This window comes from Trichoderma evansii (assembly GCF_050947405.1).
Source record: "Trichoderma evansii strain SZMC 28006 chromosome Unknown GGI43scaffold_1, whole genome shotgun sequence".
Classification (NCBI taxonomy): domain Eukaryota; kingdom Fungi; phylum Ascomycota; class Sordariomycetes; order Hypocreales; family Hypocreaceae; genus Trichoderma; species Trichoderma evansii.
In genome coordinates, this window is record NW_028145205.1 from 19,193 (window position 1) to 45,394 (window position 26,202).

General features: G+C 41.1%; 10 protein-coding genes across 10 annotated transcripts; 4 read left to right on the plus strand and 6 right to left on the minus strand.

The window, feature by feature from the left end:
• Positions 1-241: 241 nt before the first annotated feature.
• On the minus strand, positions 242-1,294 carry GGI43DRAFT_419585 (NAD(P)H-quinone oxidoreductase; the record flags this gene model as incomplete). The annotated part of the gene is made up of 2 exons (XM_083207706.1): positions 242-1,221; positions 1,273-1,294. The coding sequence occupies 2 exons, from the start codon at positions 1,292-1,294 to the stop codon at positions 242-244; spliced, it is 1,002 nt and encodes a 333-aa protein (XP_083065610.1).
• A 455-nt stretch (positions 1,295-1,749) lies between these two features.
• On the plus strand, positions 1,750-2,764 carry GGI43DRAFT_389182 (type 1 glutamine amidotransferase domain-containing protein). The gene is made up of 3 exons (XM_083204152.1): positions 1,750-1,920; positions 1,986-2,220; positions 2,312-2,764. Exons 1-3 carry the CDS (start codon positions 1,858-1,860, stop codon positions 2,701-2,703), a joined length of 690 nt encoding a protein of 229 aa, XP_083065611.1. The 5' UTR covers positions 1,750-1,857; the 3' UTR covers positions 2,704-2,764.
• A 122-nt stretch (positions 2,765-2,886) lies between these two features.
• Positions 2,887-4,328, minus strand: GGI43DRAFT_389185 (uncharacterized protein). The gene has a single exon (XM_083204153.1). It carries the CDS (start codon positions 4,125-4,127, stop codon positions 3,567-3,569), a length of 561 nt encoding a protein of 186 aa, XP_083065612.1. The 5' UTR covers positions 4,128-4,328; the 3' UTR covers positions 2,887-3,566.
• A 1,623-nt stretch (positions 4,329-5,951) lies between these two features.
• Positions 5,952-6,769, minus strand: GGI43DRAFT_32 (uncharacterized protein). The gene has a single exon (XM_083201838.1). It carries the CDS (start codon positions 6,525-6,527, stop codon positions 6,012-6,014), a length of 516 nt encoding a protein of 171 aa, XP_083065613.1. The 5' UTR covers positions 6,528-6,769; the 3' UTR covers positions 5,952-6,011.
• Positions 6,770-7,549: 780 nt separating this feature from the next.
• Positions 7,550-8,627, plus strand: GGI43DRAFT_389188 (SDR family oxidoreductase). The gene is made up of 3 exons (XM_083204154.1): positions 7,550-8,072; positions 8,130-8,479; positions 8,533-8,627. The coding sequence occupies exons 1-3, from the start codon at positions 7,637-7,639 to the stop codon at positions 8,575-8,577; spliced, it is 831 nt and encodes a 276-aa protein (XP_083065614.1). The 5' UTR covers positions 7,550-7,636; the 3' UTR covers positions 8,578-8,627.
• Positions 8,628-13,623: 4,996 nt separating this feature from the next.
• On the plus strand, positions 13,624-13,944 carry GGI43DRAFT_426832 (uncharacterized protein; the record flags this gene model as incomplete). Its single annotated transcript, XM_083208730.1, has 1 exon — positions 13,624-13,944. The coding sequence occupies one exon, from the start codon at positions 13,624-13,626 to the stop codon at positions 13,942-13,944; it is 321 nt and encodes a 106-aa protein (XP_083065615.1).
• Positions 13,945-14,519: 575 nt separating this feature from the next.
• Positions 14,520-16,080, minus strand: GGI43DRAFT_426833 (MFS transporter; the record flags this gene model as incomplete). Its single annotated transcript, XM_083208731.1, has 2 exons — positions 14,520-14,859; positions 14,912-16,080. The coding sequence occupies 2 exons, from the start codon at positions 16,078-16,080 to the stop codon at positions 14,520-14,522; spliced, it is 1,509 nt and encodes a 502-aa protein (XP_083065616.1).
• A 629-nt stretch (positions 16,081-16,709) lies between these two features.
• Positions 16,710-19,213, minus strand: GGI43DRAFT_46 (uncharacterized protein). Its single transcript, XM_083209860.1, has 4 exons — positions 18,849-19,213; positions 18,008-18,769; positions 17,654-17,952; positions 16,710-17,580 (listed from the first exon to the last, which is right to left on the minus strand). The coding sequence occupies exons 1-4, from the start codon at positions 19,070-19,072 to the stop codon at positions 16,799-16,801; spliced, it is 2,067 nt and encodes a 688-aa protein (XP_083065617.1). The 5' UTR covers positions 19,073-19,213; the 3' UTR covers positions 16,710-16,798.
• A 645-nt stretch (positions 19,214-19,858) lies between these two features.
• GGI43DRAFT_378044 (uncharacterized protein) lies at positions 19,859-20,185 on the plus strand (the record flags this gene model as incomplete). Its single annotated transcript, XM_083202639.1, has 1 exon — positions 19,859-20,185. One exon carries the CDS (start codon positions 19,859-19,861, stop codon positions 20,183-20,185), a length of 327 nt encoding a protein of 108 aa, XP_083065618.1.
• Positions 20,186-21,555: 1,370 nt separating this feature from the next.
• GGI43DRAFT_63 (uncharacterized protein) lies at positions 21,556-22,693 on the minus strand. Its single transcript, XM_083210094.1, has 2 exons — positions 22,676-22,693; positions 21,556-22,605 (listed from the first exon to the last, which is right to left on the minus strand). The coding sequence occupies exon 2, from the start codon at positions 22,464-22,466 to the stop codon at positions 22,062-22,064; it is 405 nt and encodes a 134-aa protein (XP_083065619.1). The 5' UTR covers positions 22,467-22,605; positions 22,676-22,693; the 3' UTR covers positions 21,556-22,061.
• Between the last annotated feature and the right edge of the window lie 3,509 nt (positions 22,694-26,202).

Sequence of the window (26,202 nt, forward strand, 5' to 3'; positions counted from 1 at the left end):
CAAAAGTGGTATGCTGGCGTTGCAGCAAAAACAGTGTTAGTTTGACACGGATAATCCCAAACCCTACCACTGCTAAATGCGTTGAGATAGATCAGAAACATGAATTATTTGCTGCGGCCTGCGGCTGCTGAAGTTGTAGGGTTGATGTTTGGATATACATTAAAGTCTCGCAACTGTCGTCACAGAGTAGGTAGCTAACATTACGGGCTAACTACTAGTTTAACTTAACTTGGCTCATCTGTCAAGAAATGGTACAGACAATTTTACCAGAGTTCTTGTTCTCCTCCATGTACTTGTGCGCCTCTACAATCCTTTCCCAAGAAAGAATTCTGTCAACTACCACCTTCAGCCTTCCGAATTCGAAGTCTGGCAGATAGGTTTCGAGCTTATCACGCAGCTCGCCCTGATATTCCTCATCACGGCTTCGAAGTGTAGAGCCTTCAATCCGGATACGTTTAAAAAGAATCGGCGAAATATCTGCATCGGGTACTTTGCCGCCGCTCAATATCCACAACAGAACGATATGACAATCGCGAGCGGCGACGTCAAGGTTTTTTTGGAAATAATCAGCTCCAACGAAGTCAACAATAAAGTCAACCCCTTGTCCACCAGTATCCTCTTTTATTTTTGAGACCCAGTCTTGTGTTTTATAGTTGAAAGTTTTCGCACCGAACTGCGACGCAAGAAACTCGCATTTCTCTTCGCTTCCCGCCGTAGCGTATATAGCGGATGCACCAGCTAGCCGTGATAGCTGAATACCTGCGATTGAAACACCTGAAGCGCCGGCGTGCCAAAGAATCGACTTCCCCCGAGTAAATGCAAACACTTTGTGAAGAACCTGCGTGGCCGTAATCCAAGTTTCAGGAATCGCCGCGGCTGACTCCCACTTCATGTCATGAGGCTTATGAATGAGCATCTTGGAACTAACGGCCAGGTATTCAGCATATGCACCCCCATACGCTAGTCCAAATACTTCATCCCCCGTATTGAAGACACCATGGTTACCGGGGCCAAATGCTTCAATAATGCCACTAAATTCAACACCAAGAGTGCTCGGTGCTTGAGGAGGAACAGGATACTCCCCGCGACGCTGAATTATGTCCATGCGGTTAATACCGAATGCCTTAATCTTAATGAGTACCTGCCCCTCTCCAGGAACTGGCTTGGGCGTGTCAGCATTAATAAAGAGAGCATCTCTTTCCCCCTTGCCGCCTCGGATGTCTAACTAAGGTCAATTGGGTTCGTTGCACGGGAAAGAGCATTGATACATACCCACAGCTTTCATTATTGACATTCTAACTGGTTCTCCGTATTTCTATCTATATTTCCCACGCCCTTCGAGTGGAAATACAATTCAAAGTCCCGTCATTATATATTCTAGAATCTGTAGAGGTTGTGACATTGAAAAACACATATCCACACCAATCCTTCCGGGTAATTGCTGGATATTCGTATTCCTGCCACTCAAAATCACTATCATTGCCGCTCCAGCCGTATTGGTTGCGTGACAAATGTTTGCCTTTGATGGAAGGGGAAAGAGGCTGAACTAACGAAACCTTGAATGGCCAGGCGCCTATGATGTCTCCAGGCGATAAGGCGTCGCTATGTATAATATATTTATTGGAGGATCTCTTCCTTTCCGAAATAGGAAGTTACAAGGATCAAGAAAGGCGGGGTTAATGATGGAAATGCCAACTGATAATTCAGCAGGCTTATATTAATTGCCCTTGCTGCTAATTGAAGATATAAGCCATGCCACGCCGCTTACAGAGCAAATTTGTTCGCACTGATCTGGCAATTTACATATAGTTGCTGAAGCTCACATATTCAGATTTAACTTAGCTGTTCTCCTACAACATGCCTACTACTAAAACAAATATTCTGTTTGTGCTCTCTTCTCACTCGGCTGGATGGTATCTGGTACGCAAATAAACACTGGCGCTATGGAACATGCTAGTCGCAATCTAACTCATCTTGGTATATAGCCAGAGTTTGCACACCCTTATCACGTCCTCTCACCGCATGCTGAAGTGACCATAGCCTCGCCAACGGGTACTACAGTCGTTGACCCTATCTCAGTAACTCTCTTCAAGGATGACGAATATTGTCAGGAGTTCTATAATACTAAGCAAGATCTCTGGAATACAACTAAAACGATTTCTTCGTTATTAGGACGCGCAAAAGAGTTTGATGTGATTTTCGTCGTTGGTGGATTTGGACGTACGTATAAGTGCAATTGTGCTCTCTATTCATTTTACAATGACGTGAAGTAAGAAGAGTCTCATGACAACTAACAAACATTGGCATATAGCAATGTACGATCTCGCAACTGATCCTGAATCTATTCAATTGTTACGCGAATTTTATGATGCAGATCGCATTATTGTCGCTCTTTGTCACGGCTCAGGGGCTTTGGTCAATGTCAAGCTCGCTAACGGATCGCCAATCCTCACTGGACATCGAGTAACAGGATTCAGCAACACAGAGGAGGAGCAGGCATATGCCAATAAAATAGTCCCACCGGATATGCCCTTCAGCCTCGAAGATGCCCTTAATAATGCGAGTAACGGATTATACGAGAAAGCCAGCGAGGCCTGGAGTCCACACGTAATAGTGGGGCCATCCCGGAAGTTATTATTCGGACAGAACCCAGCTAGTGCTCAACCTTTAGCTGAGAAATTACTGGAACTTCTAAATAACTAGCAAGTGAATAGAATTAGTGTCATATTATTCTCAATAAGTACTTCATTCGGATTACGATAAAAAGAGCTTTCATTGCTTTCTGAAATTGCGAGTAGGACATGTGCATGGTTCCGTAGAAGAAAATAAGACAGCTAGGCAGGATAAAGTCCTGTATCGTGTATAGTCTTTCTCACCACAGTCTCATAAATCAAATGCATTTGACGTACTAATGCTTATAGCTATTGTTATACTACTAATTACCTAGCAGTTATACTAATAATTAGCGGCTTATGCAACTTTTTAATTTCCTCCACCATCACAGTTAGCATTCCAGCACTCCGAATATCCATTATAGGTGTTATCCCAAGAATACTGAAGTGATCCAGTATTAGTGCACGGTTCATTTTCCTCCATACAGACACACGAGTCCCAAATCTGATTCCCAGAAAATTTGCTCATAAGTTGAGTCATATGCTTCCTGAAACCCTTGCTGGTCTGCCGCATCATCAAGACCCATGTCCCATCCCAAGGCTGAATTTTCATTTGGTGTGTATGCGTCAAAGCCATAGTATAATGATCCGGCACCACCATCTGCGGATTCTCCTCCGTTGTCATCCTCATCGCAGTATTGTACATTCCAAGCGGTATATCGTTGGATGGGGTCCAAACTCTGCAACTGCTGGTCCTCCATTGCACCAAGTATTAGGGTCATTGGGATTCTGACGCTTTCTTAACAGTATCTCGTGCTTACGGATAGACTTTCTAGTAAGATCAATTACCACATGAGTCGTCATAAGACTGGCGTTTGTTGGGTGTTGCTAATGAAAGAATTGCACTGGCATGGCTATGCCACCATGCGATCCATCGTAATAGTAGGAGACTGATTAGGTAATATTAGCTCCGTAAAATTCCGCCCATGTCAAGTTCCTGTTCTCATAACCATGGAACATAGTCAAAATCAGGTGAATCATCGGTACTGCGATCAGTAATTCCCTGCAATTCCATTTTATATCCACTTCCTTGTTGGTACACTTGATAAGAATTAAATGAAGGTTGCTGCGTAACAGCCGTTTGAGCAGTATCCAAGCCTGCCAAAGATTCGATCCACCACCCATCGCTGTTAAGATGCTGGCTCCAATACAAACAGGCCGTCCTACAGCGTGTTGGTTAAACTGATTGGTAATTTGACACGCTGCATTGAAGAATTGGCCGGCGAATGATATTCCCGAAAACCAAAGAGCCGCATAGGCAAAAAGAGCACTAAACCATCGCTTTTGGCTGCTGCTACTAATTTTTCGCATGCCTTTAGTTACACACGAGCCACTCTTCGCAGTGATATTTCCATAGACATGGCCATATTTTAAACCCTGCGTGTAATTAGCCCCAAGGAAGCGTCCATGACTTAACATTTGGTATGTTTCATTATGGCATTCGATGCCAGCCATGGCGGCTTTATGCACATAATATGCCGAAACATGTTCTGATGCTGCGCTGCCTACGAGATTTGTCTCTTTTTCAGAAGCAGCCAAATGTGGTAGCTCTCCCGGGGTATTGTGCAAATGCTTATTCCGGAGTCTTAATGTTGTACAAAGTCGTAATTTTTAGGGAATTGGCGAATGCTGCTGCATTAGGTCCAATTGTAGTAGTATTCACCGTTAGAGTGTCATTGGTGAGCGAAGTTGCAGGCTTGGTCGTGCGCACAGCTGTAGTGTTGTATGCTGCAAGCAGCACTATCATTCTAGCCCTATTTTGGAAAAAAAAAAAAACTCATTATGTTTAATGCTATATTTCAAGGGTCAGAAGTGCAGTAGTTACTTTAGCGCACTGAGAATCAGTTTGCACCTTTGTCAGTGCAGATGATCTTCAGATTACTTTTTCCATGGTGTCTCGCAGTGTGACTTTATATCCATTCTTTGAGCCCATCTGTAGTCAATTAACAACCCTAACCTCAGCTCTTACGGATGGCGTAATTCATTCACTTGGTTAAAAAAAAAGTCTCTTGATTCGATACAAATCACCAGATAAAGGAAACACACAAAATATCAGCAAAATATCAACCCACTCCAATTCAAGTAAACTATTGAAAAGAGAGGTCAAACTAAATACTCCAGCCCTGTATAATTTAAAATTGCTCTCATTGTCAGGACAAGTCTTCCTCTTATTCAATATGAGCTGATGACATAAATGAGGCAAACTTAATGCAGAGTCTCTTTCCCCATTAAGGATTTTGGTTAATAGCTTCTTTTGCTATTAGTTTAAGAATGAAAAATTATTTGAGAAGAAATATTCCGTTCTTATTTCATAAATAAATCTAACTACCTTATAACCCCTGTTTCAGAGGGGTCATCAGGTTTTAACCCTTGATTCACCGACAACTGGTTGTTATTTACGGATCAAACGGCATCTGGAGTAATACTACCCTTGTTTAACAGGAATTATTATGAGTATTGCTATTCGGGTAGTATATATTTACTATTCGGGCAGTACTTTGAGTACTTATATTTTTTTTCTTGAAATTACTACTATTTACTAAGTTTAAATATATGTAACGATCCGTTATACCATTAAGCCAAACAGGGCAAAAGATTAGGCCAATAATCACTATTGTAGCAATTACTGTAACGGAACCAGCTATTATAATGGATTCAACTGTTACGGGGAACCAGGTCGTAACAATATATATATATATATATACTCCTTCTATTAAAGAAAAATGTTTAAACTATTCTCATTTATTTTTTAAAATATTATTAAAATTCTAATATTATATATAAATTAATTTAAAATTATTGTAACAGTGTGAGAGGGTACACCACTGCGCCAATAACCAAAAAGATTCGCAATACTAGCAACCTATACTAGTATTCCCTCTATAACAGCTTATAAGGGTCTGCCTTACAGGCCTTATAAGTCCTGTTACAATTATAAGTAGTTTAAATTTAGAATTTTTATATATACAATAATAAAGAATTAAAAATATTTTTTTAAATGTTATAATTTATCTTTTATATAAATATAAATATTTTTGGAAATTTTTGTAGATTTTTTAAGTTATAAAAGTTTAAATAAACTTTTACACATATACTTATGCTATACTCGATTAAGCTGGATACTGCCTGAACAGCAGAAGTATACTGCACGAATAGTAATACCTATACTTATTATTAAATAACATACCGTATAAAATACGGCGTGCTATACTTGCTGATTGAATAATATAAAGCACTTTCTTGTTTATTTATTACTATTACTAGGTATGTATCTAACAAGTATTTTCATAAATTTTATAAATATTATTATATCTAAAAAGGTTAGCCCATAAGAAATTATCAAAAGTCCATTTGATAAACTGCCCGTCCCCATCTCACTGGATCCTCCCCTCTTAACTTACGCCACCTGTTTGTTGACAGGAGTAGCTCATGGCAGCTATCACGGATCATCCATCCCCATTTCTGTATAAATCCATCTTCCATCTCCCAAGAACCCACAGACCAAGGATCACCCCAAACAATAACGCCCGTCCGGCTGCTACTAGGCCGAAAGGAATACTGAGAAACATAGGGCAAACCATCCTTCTGCAGAGATTTGTTTCCGATCGATCCAAGTACATCAATGTACAACTCACATGTATCAAAGGTATCCTGCGTGCGAATAAATAAATCGCGTAGAGCAGGAAGAGGGACCAAATCTATCCATGGGGAATGATGGGTGCAAAGTTGTAATGCCGTAGGTTCGAGCTGAGGAGGAACTGCAGAAGGCAGTGGTCTTAAGCAGATAAATTTTGATTCTTCTTCCTCTAGATTTGTGCTGCAGTCGAAAATGCGCTTCATGCAGAGAATCTGCATGTTGGCTAGGAGGGCTCGATACACGTTAAATTGGACTAGATGGATTAGGTGATCTATAGACAGAGGAAAACTGAATTCTGTGCCATTTCGTCTAGGAATGGTAATGTAAAGGTCTTTTTCCCAAAAAGGAATACTCCGACCTTGATTTGTCGACTCAATGGCGCTTATAGCTAGTTTATATGATGTAATCTTGGTTATTTGGTGACCTTGCTGAACATCGGCAATCTTGGACCGTAGGGGTGTTAATTTGTCTGGTCCTTGTCGTCGTCCTAGTGATTATGTTTAGTTATTCAGTGCGGCCACCACAGAGGCTATGGTAACAATGAGACCTACTTCGTGCTCTCTGGTTTAGCTTGTTTTGCAGTTTTCTTCGAGCAGCTGGATCAGTAAGTCCAGTCCAATCATCCTCTTGATCGACAATCTACATATAGTCTGAGTATAAAGTCAAGATATCTAAGTAGACCTTAAAATGAGCAGTTTTTACCTCCGCCAAAAATCGATCTCTTTTTATGCTAAATAAGGCATAAGACGATCCATCCGTAGCACATCAGAAAAAGCTGGTACAGCCAATGAAACGGATGCTTCGGATATCGGGACTGTCCCCAAGATGGTCAACTCAAAACAGCCAGAAAATAATAGTTAGCTGATTGATATAAATCAGAGCGACAGAACCTAGCTGCAGTGGCCAGAGCAGAAAACAGATCGCCTTGGTTTAGAGCAGCCTGGAACACATCCAATTTGGCCATAGAATCGTTTGGCTTCGCACGTAAGATAACCGCTTCATTAAAACGGGTATCTCATTATCGAGGAAGGAACAGAGAGATCCACATAAAGCTCCACCGCTGGGGCATGATTGATTTAAATACGTATGAGAATCTGCGAGTTGCTGACAAGCTAAACCTCATTGAGGCACCGCCGCTACTTTGAGCACATGAGTTATTGCATTTTGTAAGTACCTATATAAAGTCGCGGGAATGTGGTTAAAGGTTAAGCCTTACCCAAATATAAATATATGTACTCAAGGCACTGACACCCTACTTTGCAATTCCATCTCTTTTTGCAGCACTATCCTTGTGCAAATATATTTTTAAACAAGAAAAGCGTCGAATATGGCCAAGAAGAGCGTCCTTGTGACCGGTTGCAGCGCAGGCGGTATAGGGTACGCCCTAGCAGAACAATTTCAGAAGTGCAGCCTGACAGTTTTTGCTACTGCTCGGACTGTCTCAAAGATGGATGGTCTAAAGGATCTTCCAAATATAACCCTGATCCCTCTCGACGTAACCTCGCCATCGGACATTGACGCCGCAGTTGCAGAGGTTAGAGCTCACACCGCGGGGAAGCTGGACTACCTGGTCAATAATTCTGGCCAGTCTCTTCATATGCCTACATTAGACCAGGATATAGAAAGCGCCAAGGCTATGTTTGAGGTGAACTTCTGGGGTGTCTTTCGCATGGTTAAAGCATTCGCACCGCTTCTCATAGAGGCTAAGGGCACAGTGGTAAATATTGGGTCCATCAATGGATACCTTCACCCTCCGTTCTCTGGTGAGATACATGTAGCCCATACCCATACCTGTGTAGTTCACTGAACAAACTCAACAGGTGTTTATAGTGCATCCAAGGCCGCTGGACATAGCCTGTTCGAAACCTTACATTTTGAGCTGAGTCCACTTAACATAAGAGTCCTTAATGTGGTCACCGGCAGTATTAGGACCAACATAAGCAAGAACATTCTAAATATAAAACTCCCACAGGACTCTTTTTATCTACCAGCTGAGATTTACTTAGAGAAAATGAACCAAGGCGTGGCTCATCCGAACCAGACAGATCCCAGCGTCTATGCAGAACAGACTGTTCAAGATATCCTCAGCGGTGCTACTCGTAACACATGGAGAGGGGCTAACTCATTTACTACGCGTTATCTTGGTCCTATTTTACCTGGATTCATTAAAGTTAGTTATCTTATTCCAAGTACCCAATTTTAACTAATAATTAACTGTTATAGGACTACATTTTGACAAATGGAACAAACCTAGATCAGGTGGGATAATTAAAGTTCATTTCATATATTATTAAAATAATAAACCGAATTTAACTTCTTTTTCTGTCAAATAATCCTCGTGTCTGTCTCTCTAAGGTATAAAGTGAAAACTAAAGGCTATGCTATAGTTAGTAATAATGTTAATTAATAGTTTCTATATTACTTGTACTCAGTGGGCTTCAGTACTCCTTGTTCTGCCGAAACAACTAAACTTCTATTGATTTCTCTTTAAATTCATCGTGAAAACATGTCCATGGCTTTGTACACGGCCCCAGTATTATCATGTAAGTTGTCTGATTCAGTATATCCTCGTATGCCCGTAGTTGGGGCTGTATATATTAGGCGTATTCCGCTTCAGATGCTCCAATGACAAGTTAACCGGTTACTCCATTTCCGGCTGGCACTCAGATCGAATCAAATTAACGCCCTGGTTCCGTCTCTTTGGCATACAATTTCTAAAAGTCCATCGTTCATCATTTCAATCTCGTCTCTCTCGCGTCACACTTGTACGATGTCTCCCTTTACCAGGTGCTGAATGATATTGAGTGAAACCGGCGGTCGTTTTCCAATTTAACAACAGGTTTGATCATTGTCCCCTTATATGAAGGACTCCATTTGTTATCGCTCCTAAGATATTTACATTGAGAGTGTCAACAATCTCTGTAAACCACGTTTAGTACTCTCTTCACAACAACTCATAGGTTCTTCAAATATATGGTGATAGATAATGGCTATACTGGCCCAGATCCATTTTGGTACTCGTTGGCGCTGCATACAGACTCCATCTTGGCTTTGCGTTGACTTCCTTCCATCGAACTCCATTGATATGGTGGACCTCCCACAGCACGCCTCATAAGCTATGGACGCCTTTGTCGGTCACTCTGAATGGCTTGGATTTTTTTGTGAACAACTAAATATGAGAGCCTGTCTTTATTGGACTCAACTTGAACTAGTCGAGTTCCTGAAACGACAACAGTTCGTGGTTGATGTGTAATCGTGAGTTGTAACAGGAGAGCTGCCCACATGAATTACATGCTGAGCTCTCTGTACATGCCTGAGTGCTCGCAGTGTGTCACACACACACCCATTCTACTATGTCACTCTCTGCAGCTACAGGGTGTTCACAAATAGGCACGGAGTTGCCTGCCACAGAAGGGACTGGATTTCACATTAAGGAAACCCACTTCATCTTCCGCTCCAGTTGCCGCTGGAATAGTGACAAACGCGTTTTTGTAGTCGTCACACATCTTCATTTATTCTTTTTACTAGTCATGCTCATCCTCCTGGATGATGCCTATTATGCCGCGGGCTCGCAGTGAGGTGAAGATCTAGATACTACGCACTCCAGCTTTTCACGTTACCAGACTATCAAGACAGGGCCAGCCCTAGAGCCTGAGTCTGCTAAGAATGTGTGGGCGGTTAAGGAGGTAATCTAACATGCCATTGACGATAGCAACATTATATATATTCGGGCAGAGGCCATAGCTAGTCGTCATTTTCTTCAAAAGTCGAGTTAAGACCCAAATTGGGGACGAAAAATTAACTTAACAATGTACATCTATGCAGTCAATTACTACATCTAGATAAACTATGTGCCTCGATATGCGAAAGCATCTGCTCTGGAAATCCTACTTGGAGTCTGCCATAGTCTTATATACAATCTTGACTCTGAAGACGACTATGTCTCCGCCGAGACCGAGCAAGCGCAAATGGATATCGTGACAGAGCTCTTGCGTAAGCACCGCCGAGAGGGTTAAGCTTATAGTAGCTGTGTGGAGGTATGCTCATAGCGAGGCAGAAGAGCGATTCTCCTTTTCTCCCCGAGATCTCATGGCGGATACTGACAGCAGCTGTGTTAACAGAAACGACTCGTTAGGCTTCTACAGCAGCTATGTGGTTCCTAAAACTATTCTTGGAAACTTAGCTGAGCGATTTGTTAAGCCAAAAGAAAGGCCCAAAGTTACCATTAAGGTAGAACCCTTAAATAGCGGCGTACACTTTTTAAAATCGACGTATAACTAAACCCCATTTAAAATAGGCCAATTTTAATGTATTTTGCCTTGTAAAGCTATTTCAAATAAATCTTTTACTAAGTTTTGCTGGATTGCCCTATTTACCTAAAATCATCAGTGCGATCGCTTCCGGTATAATTGCTTCCAGTGCAGACCACCAGATACAAGAAAGTTAATATTTCCAGAGACCAGTAGCTAGTTAGTAGTATACATGTATGAGCTGCTTGCTGTAGTGCGCTATGGGCGCTGTAGCGGGCACTGTAGTAGGCGCTATTATGAGCTCTAGCAAATGCGGCAGGTATCACAGGCAACAAGATAAAGGGCGAAAAAAATCTCTTGATAAATTTTACAGAAGAAAGATGGCTAGTATGCCTTAGGTATTTTTACTATGTATTTACATGAAAGAAAATCCATTAAATAAGATTAAGCTCTTTTCAATAAGGTTTAGTTGTAGGTTGGTTTTTGAAAAGTGCAGGTTGTTATAAGTCCTATTATTCGCACAACACATATTCAATAATCGCACAATATTTTATAAGCACTAGTCTTAAATAAGTTAGTAAATATACAGTATATAGCTTTTTTACAGGGGATATTACAGGGATATATTATAGCACTCAGCCGCTATATTATAAAACTTGCCCACTATATTACAGCACCTATCCACTATATTATAGCACTTATTTACTATATCACAGCACTTATCCTCTATAATATATCACATATTTGCTATAATGTTAAAATAGGTTAGGTTATGTTCAGTAGTTAGTGGTTAGTGGTTAAAGTCAGTGGTTAGCGGTTGGAGTTAGCGGGATATATTTATTTGTTATTATAGAGCTTAAGTTATAGAGGGTTATAAGGGTTTATAGTAGGGTAGCTTAATATGCACTATTAAATACTTAAATAAAAGTAGGTTTTGTAAAAGAATATTATATTTTTGCTAGCTAGAGATTAAAATGTTATATGATTATTAAATATGTGTTATGTGAATAATAGGACTCGTTATTATTTAGGGCTTATCAAAGTATGAGATGATGGTTCAATCTGTTATCGATGCGAGAGCTCCAACCCCAAAGATCCTCTATCATGAATAAAGTATTAAATAATAATTAGATATAGGGACATGTTATCAAGATCCCCCCCTACATTATCAGGCTTCCAGAAAAACGGGTGTTTACTACTTACAGTTAAAGGTTTACTATTCACAGTCAAGTGTACACATAATATTAGTAAAACTCGAAGTAGAATATACTTTAAAGTACTTTATTATAGTACAAGCGTTGTATTTTATGTGGTTAGTGGTTAGGTGTTAGTAGTTAAGTTAAACGTTAGTGGTTCGGATTAGTGGTATACGTTATTAAAATACCTAAGTACTTAAAGAAACCTTATAAGTATCATTCTCTGTATTTTGGGAGCCTGATAATGAGGGAGGGGTGTTTGATAACGCATCTCTAAAATATATACCCCGCAATTTTATCAGGGAAAGTTTGCGTTGAAGATGCTAGCTGAAAACGAGGGCTAGCGCTGCAGCTCCCGGGGTATACGCAACCCTTTATTTGCTATAATACAAATTGTAATACCAGTCAGATAATAACTGGACTTGGGATTTATACTTACCCCGCTTAGAATAAGTTAGGCTACTTAACACTGCTGCAATTGGGTGACAATTGTCTATAATTCTGGACTTCAGCTATATTGACAATAGCCACAGCTTATGCGCGAGAAACAAAAAAAAAGAAAAAAGAGGGGAGCTGAACACGCGATTATAAAGCAGAAATGTTTTTATTTTTGTTTGTATTTTTCTTTTTAATTCTTAATTATTGTATCATTCTTGATGTTAGACTATAAATACCTATGCTTTTAGAAAATCATGTCTATGTTCTTGTTATATAAAATCCACAACATGATCTTCTACAGTAACATTAGCCCATCTTCTTGAGTCAGATTAGCCCATCTGAACGACCCAGAGCTGACCCTTATGCTGGTTCAACTGATCAGCCAGCCGCGGGAAGACTGGGTCTTCCCCCTACTCCCCCAAAAACTGGTACTGTAAGCATGCTGACGGTGTCTACAGAATTAATGCAGGATTATATCCAGGGTAAGATTATCTCTCCAAAGGATAAGTTCGAGACTCTACAGAGCACTGATGGCCACTCCCTGCTCTTTGCTGTCGATTCATCAGGCATCTTTCATGTTATTGAGAAACAAAGCGGAGCTTCGCACACTGGCTGGCAAGTCCATGACCTATCAAATGCTGCTCTTAAATCCCAATTCCCAGGTCAATAGTCGGAGGTTGTGGTACGCACGTTTGATGTTTGTCAAAGTGCCGCATATGGGAGCATCAACCTCATGATGGTCGCCACCATCGATGACAATGACCATCTGTTTAGGGACAGCTTAACCGGTATCCAAGCAGACTTATTTGGCATCTAAAATAGCAGGGGGCTTGTATAATAAAGTATTATAACTTCAACTATTATAATATCCACTATAATATAAATAGGTGTTAATTTAAGTGCTAAATTATAGCACTTATCTGTTAAACTATAGCACTACTCCACTAATTTACAGCACTTATTCACTAAACTACAGCACTTATTTACTAAAATACAATACTTATATATTCAAATACAGCGCTTATTAACTTAATTATAGTGTATATTTAGTAAGTAAGCTAGAGTTAGTGGTTAAGTTAAAGTTAGGTAATGATTGGAATTAGTGGTACAGGTATATATAATAAAGGGCAAGTTAAGTTATATATACTTCAAGTTACCTCCTTAGAGTTCATAATTACGCGTGTGTTAACTTCAAGCAGCGGAAATTCTACTTTTTTGGATACCGGTTAAGCCGTCCCTCTATTTATATCACTTGGCCATCCACGAAATGACACATCCTGGGTATCTCGCCTCACATGGACCACGGCACCCTTCGATCCAGCAACTGAGTCGTCCCAGAAGATCACCATAGCTGGCACACTATTTGCTAAGACTGAGGGCAATAGTAAACGATACTTAGTTGTTGTGACATTAACCGGCCCTCAGGAAATATGTCTGACCCGCATATCACTCGCTACTATATGGATCCTAATCGGGCGAATGGCCACTACTGGACGAAACATGACGTTACTGTCGATATTACGAGCAGCCAATACCAGAGTGTTATGGAGCGCATGCAAGGAAAAGCCATTGATGACATCTACACGGCCGGTTCTACAGGTGGAAAGCGGCGATTAGTTTATGAGCCCATTATTAATGAGTATAGTGATGGTCCAGCGACGCCGCTCTGGCTGCGACTCCCAGAAGATGTGATCCCATCAGCAATCACCGCCATTCGAAATACAAACTCAATCGGCCGTAATCGTTGGTAGAACAATAAAGAAAACTTCGTTTACCAAGAGAGCGCCATTAGAAATGGGTTTGGTGCCTTCCTCCAAAATATTAGCGGTTCTCCTAGTGGCTCAATTAAGCCTCTGCTTCAAGCACTGGCATGGATGTGAGAAGTATGGCAGTCCGCTATTTTATCTTCAAGGAGATAATAATGATGGAGACCACGGAGTTTGAGGTTTAAAAGCCTCTACCTCGACCGGTGGCTCTAATGGTCTCTGATAATCTATATATGTGTCAAAAAGCCTAGCGGAGGGAATAATAGGTTGGGAGAAAGGGAGGTGCAGCGGTTAAATACAGTCTAATGTACTTTTTGACTTTTACTCATTCCATTTTATACCATATTATTAACCCGGAATTCTATAAACTAATGCAACCTCTTCTTTATATTTCAAATATTTATATGCATAGAATTGCTCCGGGGATCGCATATGCGATGGAGAATTTCTACATGATGTTCTGGGCATCAAACCAAGGTATATACAAGATAATTATTATATTGACTTATTTATGGTATACTCATGTACAACGGCAATAATCATTGTAATATTTCTATAGTTTATATCTTGCTATTCTTGATACTAGCAGATGCAAATTTACTGCGCGCTCTAATTTGCTTTCCGTAACGATAAAACATAAAGGGGATAATAGCAAGAATAGCAGCAACTCCACCAATTAAACTACCGCCACCACCTACGCCAAGGTCTTTGAACATTTGGTTGGTAAACAATGGAGCTGAAGCACCGCTTGCACATCGCGCAATAGTGTTGGCTGCAATAGCAGAAGCAGCGTACATAAGATATGTGTCCACAAGATAGTTTATGTAGCCGACAAAAATGAGACTCATTGATGCTGACAAAAACACCCCGGCAAGAGTGGGTACAATCCAATGAATAGAACTATGTTAACATTAGTACTCGTAAGCTAAAATTTAAATAAGTATTGACTTACTTATATTCAGATGTCCATGCAAACCAAAACATGGTGACGGAGAATCCGATTCCGCCTACCATCGCTAGCGGTAGTCGATCTTCGGGTTCTATATCTTCCAATCGGAGCGTGCCCTTCTGAATCCTTCCGTTGCGCTGGGACGCATCTGACAGGGCAATAATGGCCCCAATAGTAGCTCCAATAATTGTTCCCAGCAGTGGCAGCTCCCCTACTCCAGAATTCCACCCGCGTTTCTCTTGAAAGACGATGGGATATATGCTAAATAGCATGAAAAGGAGAGCATACACCACAGCCATGTACAAGGCGCAAAGAAACGAGATCGGATCAAATAATATAATCCATGGCCGAGACAGAGCAATTTTGAACGTGGTTAATACTGATCGATTCTCGAGCTCTGCCTGAGATCTAACATCTTTATGCTCGGATATTTTCCGAAGTCGCCTGGCTTTGTTGGAAAGAATTGTAGGAGCATGAGTCTCTGGAATAGTTATCATTAATGCCCATGAAACGCCACCTAGCCACAAAAGAACATAAAATATCCATCGCCAATTTCTTTTCAGCTGCAGAAATCCAGCGATAACAGGCCCAAGCGCCGGACCTATCCAAACTACAGCCGAGTAAAGAGTCATGGCATTTCCTCGTTGGATAGGATCCCAAAGGTCAGTGATGACACCTGGTGTGTTGCTGAGTGTTCCCGAAACAAAGGTGCCAGTCAAAAATCTGCCTACCAGCAATGATGCAAAATTTGGGGCAAAAGCACAAAGAAAAGTTGAGACAACGTAGACTGTAAAGCTGAGGTAAAATATCCACCGACGACCATATAGTTCGCTTAAAGGCGCGAAGATAAGAGGCCCAGCGCAACAGCCTAGCAGGAAGAGCGTAACTGTTAATCCCGCCACTATGAGAGAGACACTAAACTCCTCTGCTATTGACTCAAGACAGCCGCTTGGAGCGCTTGATGCAAATGTTGCATTCATTACCAAAATAATAGAGCAAAAAGTAATACAGAAACGCCGAATCGTGGACCAGTTTCGAGGATTTTCGATATCTTGTGGCTTGAAATCTAGGAAACCACTTTCATCTAGGTATGGTTTATCATCATCTTTTTGAAGATACTCCGTGTGATACGGTTTATTTTCTGCACGCGATAAAATCCGTGTAATAAACATTGCGGTGGTTTTGGGGTACACTTGAAGACTGTACGCGAAACGGAGTTGAAAATCGGCAATGATTTCGTGCCCAGGAGGGTTTTCTGCGAGTAGATTTTTTTCTTTTTTCGAATTAGAGTTATGAGAATAACTATGGAAATAGTAATAATATCAAATAATATCTTAGGATGCAGCTACCTATATATACCTATAGAGAGGCAATCAAAGACACTCTATGCTGTAGCTCTATTTTACGCTAGTGAATTGACGGGTTAGTTGATCTTCTCACGGCGTTCCTGACATAAGCAACCCGTGCCGACACAACTCGCGATCAGCAAAAAAAACACCTCCGTCGCTGGTATCATTTCTCCGCTAGAACTTCTGACTTGACTATGTACATGTCGGTGTCATCCCAAATCCTCCATGGATATATCCGGTAGTATCGGACATAAGATTGCTAATCTCTTGGAATTTACAAGGTAGCTAGGAACTAAGCCATTCCAGAAAGGAGTCTGCCAATGCTTTGAAGTTGCCAAGCAACTTCGATTTAACTCGAGTAGTGAGTAAGTCGTGCTCGCCACGATGGAGTGCTATGGTGGTACAAGTAGCAGGTAGGATTAACTCTATGCGCGGCCACAGATAAATAATTGCACAATATTAGACGAATAAAATACTCAAATCTTATTTTTCGTTATATTCCACCTTAGTACCGGCATTCCAAAATAATATACTCTAGAGTCTAGACTTCATTGGGTAAATATTCGTTCTGTTCATCCATAAGTAAATTAAAAATCCACTCCATGCTTTCTTCTTGTGTCATTGTTGCATTGTCTGTTGGAAATGTCAAAGGCCACGTGCCAGTCGAAAGCATCTCATCTATGCCTTTTAACACATCCTCATCTACCAGGGAGGAAACATTTGCATCCTCTGTTCTTTCATTTGCCGTGGGCTGTGATAGCGATTGAGGAAGACCTGGCTGGTAATCTGCGAGGGTGCTGACAGCTTCTAGCGTTGTCAAATTGTACGGCGACGATACAAATATTTCAGTCACGAATCGCGAAAGGATTATTTCCATAAACTTTGCTTCAGCCTCGACCACATGCCCTGATGGAGGTTTGCGTGCATTGGATTCCACATTTCGGGATCGTAATGTGGTGGCTGCTGCCGTGTACAAAGGCGCAAGATTCTGAAGAATACAGTATGCCTGGTTAGAAAATGTGTTGCACAATTCTTTGTTGGCTCGTAAGACTTTTAAGAGCAGTATAGCTGAGTTAGCTGCCATAAGATGAGCAGAATCCCAAAAATAATACAGGCTATCGGCTTTCCCAATCTCTGTAATGGCTTGTAGTACACAAAGACTGCTAGTACAGCAAGCTAGCATGGCATTATCTTTAGCGGATACACTGGCGTATCCAATTGACGAGGCATGAAGTTGGCTCCAGTAAACTGAATTGAAATATGCCCTCATATGATTGCCATATATAGCAACTTGTGGTTCCAGACTAGTAGTAGAATTTTGAACTAGGAGCGGTTAACGATACTCCTTCAGCTTCTATATTCAACGTACCAGAAATTTATAGGATGTATTACTCACAGCTTCCAAAAATCGGAGACCAATATCGGCACCATTGGGTGATTTTAGAATTGAATGCCTCTATACTTATTTCGAAACTCTTTAATTCTTGTTGGTCGTTTTCGGTATGGGAAGTTCCTTTTCTATTAGATATGAAATCATATATCGGTCCAGCAATATCCCTAAGCTCCAGAAGTGAAGTAGCACGCGTATCGCCGTATCCGTATGTATAAAGGCTATTTCTCTGGAGCTCTACTCTTGAGAGACGTCGAGATGAACCTGAGAATCCAGCAGGTAGGCGATCTGAAAAGAAACAAAGTCTAGTTCAGAAGTTAGATCTATAACTCAGCTGCTGTTTCTGGATAATATGCTTACTGCCTATCAAGGCTGCTTAGGTTCATTGATAATCTTTCCTGGTCTCTTAGTTGCCGATATTGCAACTTTTCTGATTCTGATTCTGGAAGCTGATGTTCCTGTGGACGATACAAATCCTCCTTTTTCAAGGCAGCCAATCGCATAGCAAAATCAATAAGGGTATAGCCGCGCTCATCACCAGCTTCTTTCCAGTAATGCATGCATATGATAGCCCAAATATTCTCTACCGCATCATGACACGAAGCCAACACTCTACCAAGCAAGAGTTCACCATGATCTTTTAAAGGTGGATATAAATCCCGCCGGAAAATCCGAGCTGAAATGGATAGCAATGTGGTAAAAAGAAAGCTTGAAGACGACCTAATATAGCTAAAAGTATACAAATTAGGATCAAGGAACCCTACATTATATTCAAAATGTCGAAAATACTTCGATATCAACTGTTGTGCGGATGCCAAATCGATAAGATTGAGATATATTGGGTCAGCTCGTAATTGAGAATTATTTCCCAATCGGGTAAAGCTGAGCCCAATTTCGATGCGATCCTCTGGTTGCCGTTCAGGGTGAGAAATAGGAGAAAATTTGGGTGAATAGCGTGGGTACTGTTCTGCACTTGATTGGCATGGCAGTACCTCGGGTGACAATTTTATTGCTATGTTTGCTGTATTTAACGGTGTTGTTGAATTTTGAGACGTCTTCGAATTTTGCGAGGCAGGCTGGGCGACGGACTCTTTCGAACTTGGGTCAACTAAGCTGTTTCCCCTATATTGTATTAGTGTTAAAATGGTCCCTTTTTTACTGAATCGTACATATTAGAGATCAGATTTGGCTGTTTACATACCTGAATGGGACTTCAACATTCTCGCCGTAACGGCTGCGCCGAGGCTTAAAGTAGCAAGATCTATTGAATCTTACGCATCGATCGCAGCGATTAGGTTCAATACTAGTGAAAATGCATCTAACCTTTAAGCGACGGCAATTTAAACAAGCCATTGCCAATTTTTTTTTAATTTCGCCTGTCTCAAAGAAAAAAGAAAAAGGAAAAGGGTTTGTAGTTGCTTTCATCGGTAATATACAGGATAAAATGAATTGCTGACTGTGCCAAGCTGCAACTGGTAGAAAATGCCTCTGACTTTTCAGTCAAAGCTAGCAACAAGCTAACACTAAGATTACTAAAGTCCACTAATCCTAATCCTGTTAGCCTTTTAGATCAGGGTACTGCAAAAAAAGAAAAGAAAAGAAAAGAAAAAAGAACTGGAAGTGCCCTTTCTATATTTTGATCAGGCCAATTCTCCAGCGGCATAAATCATATGTCCCGTACTGTTACATGGGAGTGCTTAGTCTAGTTATCTAATATTATAAGCTAATTACATTTATAAATGACAATTCCCGAGAAATTGGCTACGCATGTTTTAAAAAAGCAGTGAATTTAGAGTATTTGCTAGTAGCGTCTATAAAAGAAGCCTTACTCACTTATACCCAGGGTTATAAAAGTAGTTAGTAGTTTTTCGTTTTTCATTAGTATTCAGGAATATCGGTAACGAAAAACTGAAAAAAAGAAATTATTTCATTTTATTCAACCTACTAACAAATCGAAAAATAACAAAATTAGTTTTCATTTCATTTTTAGTAGCTAATTTACAGCCCTACTTATACTTATTTATAATATTATATCGACCACGGTACATGCTTATAACAATAACAAGGCTAATAATTCTCCTCAGATATGAACTATAAATTCAATACCTCCTAAATTTTGGGACTGCTTATCCGGTATCCAAGCAGGCTTATTTGGTATCCAAAAAAGCGGGACGTTGTGGCTGACGGTCAAAAATGCTTACTAGTTTCCCGATGTCGCCGCCTCCTTCATCTGCGCCGGCTAAAATGATATCAAGATCATCAGCCGGGGGCGCTGTGATGCCTTCGATTTCAACAACAGCAGCTGGTCTTCGGGTCGTCGGTCTATGTGATACGTATGAGCCCGGCACTGAGATGCAGAGGTCATACCAACGCACAAGGCAGCGGCTTGAGGACTATGAAGATGAGTGGGTTGACGAGATCAACGCCGAATTCGAAGATCAAATGGATCAGGCGTTGGATGAAGCTGAAAAAACGGATCAAGCTGAACAAGAAGACATAAAAAACACTCAGGAATGCATTATTGTAGCTGTCGATTAGTATTTCTTGTTAATTCATTCTTATTCCCTTCCTTCTAGCCTAATTTGTATAAGAACGCCGGAATCGGCGTTCTGCCACACAAAGCCACACGAGACCCTCTTTATTTGGATACCAAATAAGCCTGCTTGGATACCGGATAAGCAGTCCCTAAATTTTAATCACTAATTCTTTCTTTCTTCCTTTCTTTCTTTCTTTCTTTATTAATTTATTACTTATATTTATTTCATATAACTGCCGCAGTACCCTGTACTATTACTCTCTGCTTTTACAATTATATCCATATTTTATTTCATGAAACAACGAAACTGAAGACGTTCATTTATACCCCTGTCAGGTAATAGAGAAGAAAAGTTAAGAAGGCGATATAACTGCGGGAGAGCCTAGCGTGCGGGACAGAACTGGCTCAATATCAGCTAACCTAGTCACCTGGTTAGGGTTACTCAAGCCACCAATCAGTTTAGTCGACTATTATACTCAATCCCTGTAACATCAAGACTTTTCCAGAGCAAATAAGAAGAATGCCAGCCAGCTAGTTGTTAATATAAAATTAAAAGTAAAATACTCTTTTATTTTTACATGCTAGTAATATATATCATAATTATTACTTGTAAGATTAACATAACTTATCTGCTAATACAAACCCAGATTTCAAGCTTATTTATTAGTGTTACGAACCGATCTCTTATAACTATAACATCAGTATATACCCCGGAGAAACTACGGCACAACTAACTAATTACAGGAGAAGCGACGAGCCAGAGCGCTCCTTAATATTAGAGCAACATACGCAAGCGCTCCTTAGTCTACTAGAGCAATGGGCAACAGCGCTCCCTAAGAAAACGACGTATTATATAAGAATGTTTATTACATTTATTAGTATAGCTTAAATAGTTAGTTGTTAATAATATAATAGTATTGGATACAAGTAATATCTTATCCCTAACTAAGTGATATGCTTAAACGCTCAATTACCTACCTTATCTCATCTGCTAGTATAAATATACATATCTGTCCCTGGGAATCTGCTTACCCTATAATAATATAACAAGAACGTGGGAACAATATGTCACAATTAGAATACTACCTTATATTAATATATAAGAAGCTATGTTATAATATATTTAATTAAAAAAGCTTAATATAAAAGAATTCTTTTAACTAGAAAATATATAAAAATATTTTCACTTAAAATAATAACCAGTAACTTTATTTTTACAGTTTAATTTAATTCTATTATTAGATTTTACTACTTAATTATATTATTTTCAAATATATTTTTATTAATATATAATTTTATTATAAAATTTTTTTATTATTTTAATAAAATAAAACTATTTAAATAACTTTTCTAATATTTTAATTATTATACCCAGGTATTTATTATACTAATTAAATTAATATTAAGTATTTTATTAAAATAAAAAATAAATAAAAAGTATATAATTTAAAGATATTTCAAGGCACATGGATAAAAAATATATAATTTGACAGATTACAGCAAACCTTTGGTATAGTAGGATTATCGGGCAGGAAAGTGACTGTCACGGTCGGGCTGCTGCAAGAAGAGTGATAGAGGATCAAGTGGGGCTAGGTGCGTCTTTGTTGCTGAATAGCTGCTAGGTATTATCAAAGGACTATATTTATCTCTGCCCTTCCCTTTTTCCTTAAAGGAAAATCCTTTTCTTTTATACCTTCTTCCTTTGTGGCAATTAGCTTCTAGCCAGTTACGTCAGATCTTCTTTCTTTTATCCTCGGCTGAAGATGTAAAGTTCGTCAGCACGGCATGGAATATCTGTTTGAGCTTGGAGGATGATAGCCAATGTCTAGCTAGTTGCATCCCAGCTCCTTTGTCACCTGACAGACACCCAAATCCCACCTAGTTAATATATGCGGCATAATTACTGTCCTCAGATAGGACAACGTAGCCAGACGCGGCTCCTCCAGTCTGTGCCGAGCATTGGGCATTAATAGCGTTCCAGTAGTTAATCAAGTTTGGGACGCCGATGTCTAGACTCTCCCCAGTACCAGCCTGAGTGACGCCAACGCCAATTGTTGCGCCCTCTACGGTGAGCCGGTAACCTGAAGGATTGACCTGGAATGTCTGCTGGCCTTGACCCCAAGTTGTACCGAAGAATGCTTCGATAGCAATGGTAGCTTGAGTGTTAGATGTTGTGCCAGCGGCGGTAGTGCAGATAATTGGGTTTTGACGAGCGACGAGAGGTACAGCAGAGCTTATAGCAGAGAGGGCAAAGACAGCGGCGAGAACATATGAGGAATACATGATTGTAATATTATATAAATATCGAAAAGCTGAGAATATTGATCAATTATTGCACCTTATATGGATGCACCCCAACCCTAAGACGAGCTCTCTTGCATACCTTATTAAAAGGTGGTCTTCGGAAGTGAGAAGTGAGAAGCTGTAGTTAAGAGTATGATTTAGTGATGCAGTACTAGAGTGAATGGATGTTTGTGCTTGTAGTTTATTACCTTTCTCTGGTTAAGGGCTCGTTTCTTTTATAAATAATTGCTTTGTATAGGTATCATGAACTGTTACTATTTTTAAGAATTGGTCTACCTAACATTAGTCGGCAAGTCTGAGCCACCGTAGGATGCGTTACTATTGCCGCTCTAACGTGCGTGGGATGACGTAGTATTTAATACTCCTAAGACAGATGCATTAACTGTATGTAGATAGGTGAAAGTTTTCTATTTTCGGAGAGAGATGCATCGGCTTTATGCAAAATGTTAATATGTATATGCAAGGAAAGGCAGCTAAAGACCGGCTCGGCAAGTTTTTGCCGGTTGATAAACCAATATGCAGAAAATAGCAAATTAAAGGCGCAGTCAATCACGGTCTAGAACGCTACAATTATATATGCTTTACATTTAAAAAAACATCTCCACTTATATATTGCTCTTTTATTCTATAGTGGGATAGCAAAATGTTAACCTAATAACATGAAGAAATCACATGCTATATACTAGCCCATTGGGTATTGCCTTTCTCAGAAACAGACAGATAAGGGCGGATAAAGAGTGCTGATCCCTAATGTATATAGGCGTGAAAGTAGAGTCAAATGTGAGCACTACTAATTTTAGATATATTTGTTTTGTTTGTTTTATTATTAACGTCCACTAAGTAAGCTAGTTACATGAAGCCGCATCTGGGCAATAGGACGGTAGGAGCCGCTGGTTTAGACCCTGCGTTTGCTACGTGTTAATCGGAATAAAGGAAAGTGTAGTGTCAATCTGTATCTTGGGGGGGAGCGCCGTAGGGGCTAGTTTCCTCCACTAGTTTCTGAAAATCTTTGTAGCCATTTGGCCCTAGTAGGTAGGTGAGGGGGGTGTAGCCTGCTAGTTCGTCTTTTTCTGGGACTTCTGGAAGGAAGGGTTTGACTATTCTGCACTCGACAAAATGGCCTTGTGTCTTGGGCTCGCCGCATTTGCAGACGGGCTTTGAGCCATGTCCGAATCTCTCATGGTATTCTACGAAGTCGCCGTGCCCCGATCTTTCCGCTAGTAGCCTGTGAAGGATCAGTCTTGGCAGTTATAGCTCAGGGGGTTTAGGGGGGGCGTCGACGCGCTATTGTTTGTAGTACGAGGGTTGGTTGTTGTCCCAGTCTAGCTCCTGGAGTAACTTCCTCTGGCTCCTGGCTTATCTTTTGATGTGGGTTATTGTAGCATTTCTAGTTTGTGGTGTGGGAAGCTCTGACCCTTCTTTTGCAAGTGCGTCCGCGACCTCGTTTCTGTACACGTCCTTGTGGCCGGGTACCCAGGCCACTCGGGTCGCAACGTCCGGTAGGAGGTTTTTAGCGATTTTTCTGAGTCCCATGTAGGCAGCTTGTAAGGAGGCGGGGGTGGCTCCGAGGATGCCATCCACTACTGAAGTGTTGTCTAGGAATAGGATGAGTTCTTTAATGCTCGGGTCCACGCGGATCTGTTCTCTTCCAAGCTTAAGCCCTTCAAAAGCTCCTACCGCTTCCGTATTGTAGACTTCTGCGTTAGGGAGTCTTCCACTTGCTTTTGTAGCGTGCGCTTTGTGGAAGGCGACCGCCCCCTATCCTGTGTTTCCGATCTCGTCTTGCGATCCGTCCGAATACATGACAAGGGTGGAGGTGGGGAGGTTGTCCAGCAGTTCGAGATGTTTTTCCACAGCCTCTTCCTTTATAAACCCGCGAAAATCCGGGCCGGGGAGTACCGCGCCATTATTATATGTGAAGAGAGAGGGCCTGGTTACGCGGCCTGCAATTGACATAGTCTGTTAGAGCTGGGTTATTGTCGCCCCCGTGATCTTCCTGTCCGCTCTTCTGCTTATAGGATGATGTCTATTAAGGCACGCAAATCTGGTTTTAATTCTCAGTCTCGCCTGCGCCAGGGCCAAGGTAGCCCTGGGGAAGCCTGATTCTCTGTAAATGACGGAGAGGTTCGTGGTTTTCCACACCGGGACCACCGCCCTGGCTGCAGTTCTGAAGACTTTGTCAATCTTATCCGCCAGACCGTCGACCCCTGTATCCGTAGTTCTCGTGGGGTCTGTCCTGCACTGTCTTGTTCTCCCCGGCCACCAGGCGTCAAGCCTGTAAAGGGCCACCGGGATAACGCAGGCCTTGGCGGCCATTACTACCGCGTCAAGGGGGGAGCCTTTTCTTGTCTTGTTAAGGGACCTCAAGAAATTGGCCGCCTTAAGCGCCTTGCCTGTCATGACATCAACGTGTTTTTTAAATAAGAGCCTGGGGTCTAAGTACACGCCCAGCTATCTAACTGATTCCTGAGGGGTGATGGCTCGTCCTTCAAAGTCTATAAAGTCGCTGTATTTCTCTCTAGTGTGATAGAAGTGGACCAGCTCGGCTTTGTCCGGGTTAAAAGACACTGCGTTTTGTCGTCCCCATCTAAGTGTGTCCTCTAGTTCCCATTATAGCATCCTAGTAGTTTCTCAAGTGTCTTTGCCTATTACTAGGAGTCCTATATCATCCGCGTAGCCAAATCTAGTGTTAGGGTCATTAAGCCAGAGGATAGGGCAGAAGTAAAGCATGGAAATAATAGGGGAGATGGGGGAGCCTTGTAGGGCTTCGCATTCCAGCCCAATTGCTTGGAGCAGGAGACCAAATCCGCACCAAACCTAGGCCTCGCGCCCGCTCATAAAGGAGTCTACCCAGAGAATAAACAGCAGGGGCCAGCCCTGTCTCCTAAGTCTGAAAATCAGTCTATTGCACATGACGATGTCAAAGGCCCCGGCTATATCAAGGGTAAGCAGAGTGGCAACAAGGCCTCTCGCAAGGGCAGCTTCAATATCATGTACTAGGCAGGCCACCAGGTCTAAGGCGGCCCTTTTAAGGAGAGCTCCAAAGTATTACTCCGGGAGCTTCTTGTATTCTAGGGCTAGTAAAGAGACCCTCCGGGCCAGGAGTCTTTCCAATCCTTTACTAATGCATAAGAGCAGGGAAATCGGCCTGTATCTTTTATGTGTAGTATATGCTTTTTCAGGTTTGCCTAGCTTAGGGATAATAATAACCTCCGCGCTTCTGAACAGGCGCGGGTGGTAGCTTACTCTAAAGCACCCTCTAAACAGGTCTATAATATAACTGCCTACTGCTAGCCATGCAAATTGTAAAAGGGCGACTGATATTCTGTCTACCCCCGGGGTAGTGTTTCCTAACCCTGTGGTGGCTTTCTTAGCCTCCTCCTCCGTAACTTCTGTGTTCCATTTAATCTTCTTGTCTAGGGGTAGGTCTCTGGCCCAGGGGTCCGGGATATCCTCTTCTATGGTTTTTCTTTTCAGAAGCTTGTCCCTGAGGTACATCGCCCTTTCTAAGGGGTCGGAGATGCTATTGTTCCTGTCTATCAGCAGGGGGCTGGAAGCGGTCCATGGCTTTACACCACTTAGCCAATACCTATATATTCTTCTCTGCACTAGCGTCTTTTATAATCTTATCCCAGTGGGCTCTCTTAGCCTGTCTAACCATATATTTAAGATGCTTTTTAGCAATTACATAGTCAGGTGACCTATCTATTTACTT